We start from the raw sequence: 7,711 nt of genomic DNA on the forward strand, positions 1-7,711 counted from the left end.
CATTTGACAATGCATGAAAACAAAATGGGTTCGTTTGATGCAAAAATACACAAGCGTTCTCCACCAGACGGTATGTAATCCGGTGCTATGTATCATTCCATCGAGTTCACCTTGGTTTGGAAGTTGCGAGCAAAGTCGCACCACAGCATGACACACCATTGGGCGGAATTTAAATTGTAATTTTTATCCCCAGAGTGTGCTTTCACATTTGAGAGGGCTTATTCTTTGTGTACATCACATACTTCCTATAAAATTTTTTTAATAAAAATAAGAATAGAACAAGAAAAACATAAGAATGAAACTATTTGAACACAACTTTTGAAATGAAATTAATTATTCAAAAAATATCCTCATTATTCGTATACAAACAAGAACCAACATTTTCACTGATATGGAACCAAAGGAAGCCCAACAAATCAGCCATTACTGAAGTCGAAATTGAGCCAATACTGGACTTACAAACCGTAGATTTGGTTGACATGTGTGCCTACCTTTTTTTTCGTAGGATGTATCAATGATTAGTAAAACATGTTGGCCGAGATGACAAGAAGCCGATTCGTTTGGACACAAAACTTACAACAACATTGATATTTTTCCTCACCAGTTACTCTCATTAACATCCCTTTCAAGGATGTTTACAATTTCCTCAATTCAAATGAAATGAATAGATTTTTTCGTTATCTTAGTACTAATAAATATGGTTGTTTATTGTTTCTCTTATATATTTCTTTTTACAAACAAATGTTAAAGATTATGATTTAGGAACAAAATTTGGGATATATGCTCTGAAGACAGTCTACTCCGTTTCTCTGTGATAATTTGTCCAGCCTTCGAGAACAGTCGTTCGCAGGGAACAGAAGTCGCAGGAATACAGAGCCGTTTTTTGACCAATTTGTATAGTTTTGGGTAAACTGCCTCTCTGGATCTCCACCACAAAAGCGGGTCCTCGGTTCTCGCAAGATGGGGTTCTGAAATATATTTGTCCAGCTCTACAATTGCTGCCGATGATGGATCCTGCTTTCCTTGGATTCTCATGACTGTTTCATCAAATTCTTGCCACAGAGATGATTTCGCTTGATCATTTTCTGGTTCTGTCGAATTTTGGTTCATTTCTGTGGCATTAGTCTGCCTCAACTTCCGTATGATGGATTGTTACGCAAGCTGAAACTTCGAATCATCTCCGAAAGCCTGTTTTTTGAACCGTGGATCTAATAAAACAGCTTGAGATCTGAGTTTATTATCTTCGATTGATCCAAATCTTTTTTGTAAGCCTGTTACTAGCTCAGTTTTAAGCATTCTCACGCTTTGCGGCAGACTTGCATCAGGAAATGTACTCATCTTCTTTATCATTATACGGTACAACACGCACGTTTTTGACAGGGAAACGCTTTGCTCTGAAGATATCTCAACAGTAACATCGTGAAATGTTCTCAACATATTGACACTGTGTTCTATAACATCCCATTCCGAACTATCTAAGGATAACGTAGAGTCCAGCAAGGCTAATGTGGATACAATCGGTTCTTTGTTGATCAGAACTCGATCCAGCATATCGAAAGTGGAATTCCAGCGCGTTGGAACATCTTGTTTCAACTTTAACTGTGCTTTGTTCAAAGGTTTTTGCATATCAACTAGCTTTGATAATGCAGATGTGCTTTTTTTGAAAAACTGAACAATTAATTTGACCTTATCCACCACCAACTTGATACTCTTTGCTATGGCATTTTGAACTGCCAGATTAAGCGAATGAGCGTAACAGCTTACGTTTCTGATATTCAGTATTGATGCTGCGGACTTCATGTTAGCAGCGTTATCGGTTACGATAGCGGTAATTTTAAAATCGATATTGAATGTCTTTAGAACTTGAGCTATCCATGAAGCTATATTCTCGCCTGTATGCTTTTCATTAAACTCTGAACATTCAAGAAGGTAAGATTTCAAAGTGCCACATCTATCAATAAAATGGGCCGTTAAAGCGTAAAAACTCATGTTGTTAATATTGGTCCACCCATCGCTAGTCAAACTAACAGCAGACGCGTGTTGCAATTCATCCTTCACCTCCAATAGAACCTCATTATACGAAGCCGGCAACAAACTGTTCGTCAAAGTCTTCCTGCTTGGAAGGGTATACGAATGGCAGAGCATGCGAACAAATTCTTTGAATTCGTTATCTTCAACGAGCGAAAATGGATGATATTCTTTACAGATCATTCTGAGCAGCTGACTGTCTAGCGATCTGCTTCTTATAATTGACATCGGTCGATGAACATCGACATATCTAGTCATCGACTGCTACGAGTGAGGCACAGAGCGCAAATTGTTTCCGGAAGCTTCGGAACCCCGCATACCATCAGAACTTGTACTTGAAGTCACTGTGGATCCAGATTGTTGCTGATCTATGGGAAGATTTTCGCCTACATCTGCTGTTCTGGCTTCACTATCACCACCAGATGGAACGATTTTTGTTGTTGCCAGGCTTCGGTTCAAAGACACGAAAGGATGTTTATTTTTCAAGTGCCTTTTCATATTTCCTGTTGAACCATTCGATGATGCAATCAATGCATTGCAATAACGACATTTCGCTTTAGCTCGTTCCTTTGTAAAGTGATACCATATATCACTTGTTACTCTGCTTCCAGTTGACATGGCGATAATACCTAAAATGAATCAGATAACTCAGAATAAATTTATCTAATTTTTGTGTAAGGTACACCGGGCAAGTTGAAACGATTTTTTCGAAGATCAACTTGAAAGTTATCTTATAGATCACTTAATCACTAAATTGAAATTTGTTTGCAGTATATACAAGGTATGACCGATGACTTTCGATAAAAAAAAATAGAGATTCCCTCTGGATGTTTCGAAAAATTTCAACTTTTAAAATGCTTGGTTTCTATATCCATTATTTCAATTATTTCAACGCGAACTATCATGAGTTTAATGTGCAGTTTAAGGTGGCGGGTAAGGTGGAAATTATTTGATTATAATAACTACAGTTGAGTAAAAATTGTAATTTTTCATCATCTTACTTGGAATACGCCAGTAATTGTTTAAAATGATATTGCAGCGAAATTAAGGAAGATAGAAATTTAGTGTCAAAGAACAAATGAAGAGCAGTTGGAGAGCTTTAATTTGGTTGATATAAACCATCATATTTATGAAGTATATTAACAAATTATTCAAAATTTCTAATCTGAAAACGAAAAAAAACAAAACTAAAATACTCCGGATAATCGAATCTAAAATTCCGGATAATCGAGTCTCCGGTAAATCGAGTCTCCAGATAACCTGTATTACGTAGCGCACTCAGGAAGGGATGAGTGAGGGGATGCCTTGTGGAAACTTGTTTATAAATGTTTACAAAACGACCCCTAGCTGTAAAAATGACAAATTTACATGTCTGTGTATTCATACACTACGTAAAAAGAAATATAAATAATTCTTATTTTTTGAATTTATTCACACATTTTCATTCATACGGCAATCACCGACAAATAGTAGCCGGCACCTGCACAGTTTAAAAAAATCGATTTTCTCTTTTGTTTCAATTTACCTCAGGGTTGAAAAAACATGGGGTGAGTTGAAATGCTCCGAGCTACACGAAACAAGATTTGTTTCCGTGTTTCAACTTGCCCCGGTGCACCTTAATTGATTGATAACTCACCTTATTTTTCAGATAATACCAATATACGCTAGTTAGTAGGATTCAAATCCAAAATACGATTCCGTAACGCTGAAACGAAAAATAAAATTAAATGTCGCAATGCAAATTGAAACTGTTTGGTTCTTTTTCACCTTCTTATTTCAAACGGAAGGACAGCGTAATACTTATCTCACACTTCTTTTAGTGTTAGATAAATAAATTTTACCGCGTTCAGGGCTATAAAAAATACTTGGTGTGATGAACTTGATGAACGATTTTTCCTCAACTTCCTACTTGTTTCTGACGGCACCAGTACCGCAGTTCAAATTTCCAAAGGTCCAGAATCCAGAGACCCAAAAATGCTTCCACTAGAATAAAAAATTAATGATTACCTTTAAGATTTGAGTTATATACTTGATTTCTAACCTCCTAACTTGTTTGAACCACGATGCTAGAAGAAAAAGGTTGGATCCGCAGAGGTTTCCTTTGGTAATCCTGGAATAAAATAGAGGAAAAATACATACTAGAACATTGCAGTTACTTTTTAAAAATAATTGTCTTTACCTTGATTTGATTTTAAAAATTTAAGCAGACGAAAATGTTTTTTTGAAGAAAAGTCCAAAAGCTGTTTTCACTTATGTACGCAAAACTGAAATGATTTTTAACCGCTTTTATTTGACAGTTGAAAACACAAGGAACAAACGAAATTGAACTGATGTCATAAAACGAAGAGCGAAAAGCGGTCAATTCATCCAAATCTTACAGCTCACACACTCTCTGCAATTCTACAGCTCTTTTCCCTCCTGCATAATTTTCAAAGTGAGCTGAAGAGCTGTGCGTTTTTTTTTTGCGAGCTGTTCCGTATCAACTCACTTTAAAGAGTCGACTCTTTGGAACAGCTCATGAGCGGATGGCACATCTCTAATCGGTACATTTATCTGATTGAAACATTTCAGGAAATATGTTTATCGATTCGTGTTATTTTTACCTGAATATATTTCATTATTTTTTAATAACATAGAACTTGTGGAAAAGCAATGCACGATTTTTTTTCTCATATGAAATACGCGAACACACATATACAACGATAAATCCGAGCGCCGAAAGAAATGCATGTGCAACGATGAAAATTGAATTGAGTTAGTTCTTGCCTACCGAAACGACGTGTTTTTGACTCGAAGTTTAGTTTTGCATACCAAACCGACAAAGTTATTTTAGCTATCGAACCGTTAAACTTAGAACTAATAAAGAATATTGTTAAGTGTTTAAACAGTGTTTTTTATCCGACCAAATAAAGTAAAATTTAATACTGCCCACATTTGAGAACCGAAACCGAAGAACCGACCCCGAACATAATTTGGTCCAAAACGAACCGGTTTAAAGTGAATGAATCGATCCCGAGTGAAATTTTTTTCCCGCTAGCATAAAAAGTGTTTTTCTCGCAAGCATAAAAAGTGTATCCGTTGCGAAGAAAGTGTTTTTGAAAAAGGTTCGATCCTGAAAAAACAGGAAGTGGGTTATATCTATGGTATAACCGCAAGGGTGACGTAGGACTATCGTTGATTTAGAGATCATTTGTATGAAGTTGAATCTGAATTCATTCTGAATGAATGAATATTTGGAGAACTTCGAAAACGAGAGCGTTACGTTGGAGGCACAAGGTTTTATGCATCCAATATTGGATTATTTTCAGTAACGATTAGATATTTCCACATTTTCCTCGATACTGGAAGCCCACCAGTGGTTAATGCTAATTCGATAACCACCTGTTAATAGCACTTGATTGAAACATATTTGGTCACAGTGTTACATGGATAGAAAACATTCAATTAAACTCTTTCACATGAATATATTTTGAAAATTCCCAGAGGAACTGGCAGATTATTTTCAGTAACGATTAGTTATTTCCACATTTTCCTCGATACTGGAAGCCCACCAGTGGTTAATGCCAACTCGATAACCACCTGTTAATAGCACTTGATTAAAACATATTTGGTCACAGTGTTACATGGATAGAAAACATTCAATTAAATTCATTCACATGAATATATTTTGAAAATTCCCAAAGGAACTGGCAGATTATTTTCAGTAACGATTAGATATTTCCACATTTTCCTCGATACTGGAAGCCCACCAGTGGTTAATGCCAACTCGATAACCACCTGTTAATAGCACTTGGTTGAAACATATTTGGTCACAGTGTAACATGGATAGAAAACATTCAATTAAACTCTTTCACATGAATATATTTTGAAAATTCCCAAAGGAACTGGCAGATTATTTTCCAGCAATGATTAGATCTTTCCGGAACTTTCTCGATGCTGAATGGCATCCTAACGGAAAGAGTTCTGCGCGTGTATGTATCGATCCTTCGCCGTCCACCTCCTCCAGCACGTTAGGCAACGATGTTGTCTTGTCGATGTCCTCACGAAAAATGAATGTGTCTCACCACCAGAATATCGCTTAAGTATGCTTTTTGTGTGTGATTGAATCGAGAGAAGGTGTGGTTTACGATGGCAATTTGGAAGGCAAACTAGAGGGGAATGAACTCTCTGAGCTCGGAACTTTCGGCGACTGAGCAATAATCGATTGCGGGCGCATACAATATTGGATAAGGAAATATCCTACTGATGGGGAAGAATAATCTTCTGAAGCTATCCTGTTAATTGCGATTGATTGAAAAACCACAAAACCAAATGTATTTGGTCACAGTGTTATAGAAAACAGTGGATAGAAAACATTCAATTAAACTCTTTCACATGAATATATTTTGACAATTCCCAAAGGAACTGGCAGATTATTTTCAGTAACGATTAGATATTTCCACATTTTCCTCAATACTGGAAGCCCACCAGTGGTTAATGCCAACTCGATAACCACCTGTTAATAGCACTTGATTGAAACATATTTGGTCACAGTGTAACATGAATAGAAAACATTCAATTAAACTCTTTCACATGAATATATTTTGAAAATTCCCAAAGGAACTGGCAGATTATTTTAAGTAACGATTAGATATTTCCACATTTTCCTCGATACTGGAAGCCCACCAGTGGTTAATGCCAACTCGATAACCACCTGTTAATAGCACTTGATTGAAACATATTTGGTCACAGTGTTACATGGATAGAAAACATTCAATTAAACTCTTTCACATGAATATATTTTGAAAATTCCCAAAGGAACTGGCAGATTATTTTCCAGAAATGATTAGATCTTTCCGGAACTTTCTCGATGCTGAATGGCATCCTAACGGAAAGAGTTCTGCGCGTGTATGTGTCGATCCTTCGCCGTCCACCTCCTCCAGCACGTTAGGCAACGATGTTGTCTTGTCGATGTCCTCACGAAAAATGAATGTGTCTCACCACCAGAATATCGCTTAAGTATGCTTTTTGTGTGTGATTGAACCGAGAGAAGGTGTGGTTTACGATGGCAATTTGGAAGGCAAACTAGAGGGGAATGAACTCTCTGGGCTCGGAACTTTCGGCGACTGAGCAATAATCGATTGCGGGCGCATACAATATTGGATACGGAAATATCCTACTGATGGGGAAGAATAATCTTCTGAAGCTATCCTGTTAATTGCGATTGATTGAAAAACCACAAAACCAAATGTATTTGGTCACAGTGTTACATGGATAGAAAACATTCAATTAAACTCTTTCACATGAATACATTTTGAAAATTCCCAAAGGAACTGGCAGATTATTTTCAGTAACGATTAGATATTTCCACATTTTCCTCGATACTGGAAGCCCACCATTGGTTAATGCCAACTCGATAACCACCTGTTAATAGCACTTGATTGAAACATATTTGGTCACAGTGTAACATGGATAGAAAACATTCAATTAAACTCTTTCACATGAATATATTTGGAAAATTCCCAGAGGAACTGGCAGATTATTCTCAGTAACGATTAGATATTTCCACATTTTCCTCGATACTGGAAGCCCACCAGTGGTTAATGCCAACTCGATAACCACCTGTTAATAGCCGCGCGTGTATGTGTGTGTAGCGATGTCTTCCCAGGGAACCGTTTGTGGCATCACTCTCCTCCTGATAGGT

The 7,711-nt window shown here is 36.9% G+C and overlaps 1 protein-coding gene across 1 annotated transcript; it reads right to left on the bottom strand.

The window, feature by feature from the left end:
• Positions 1–1,031: 1,031 nt before the first annotated feature.
• On the bottom strand, positions 1,032–4,382 carry LOC129771219 (E3 SUMO-protein ligase ZBED1-like). Its single transcript, XM_055774645.1, has 4 exons — positions 4,070–4,382; positions 3,796–4,011; positions 3,665–3,733; positions 1,032–2,657 (listed from the first exon to the last, which is right to left on the bottom strand). Exon 4 carries the CDS (start codon positions 2,284–2,286, stop codon positions 1,153–1,155), a length of 1,134 nt encoding a protein of 377 aa, XP_055630620.1. The 5' UTR covers positions 2,287–2,657; positions 3,665–3,733; positions 3,796–4,011; positions 4,070–4,382; the 3' UTR covers positions 1,032–1,152.
• Between the last annotated feature and the right edge of the window lie 3,329 nt (positions 4,383–7,711).

The sequence above is a fragment of the Toxorhynchites rutilus genome, chromosome 2, assembly GCF_029784135.1.
Source record: "Toxorhynchites rutilus septentrionalis strain SRP chromosome 2, ASM2978413v1, whole genome shotgun sequence".
Classification (NCBI taxonomy): Eukaryota; Metazoa; Arthropoda; class Insecta; order Diptera; family Culicidae; genus Toxorhynchites; species Toxorhynchites rutilus.

Excerpts from the sequence above, each read along its gene's own strand:
- LOC129771219 (XM_055774645.1), bottom strand. The coding sequence starts at position 2,286 with ATGACTAGATATGTCGATGTTCATCGACCGATGTCAATTATAAGAAGC.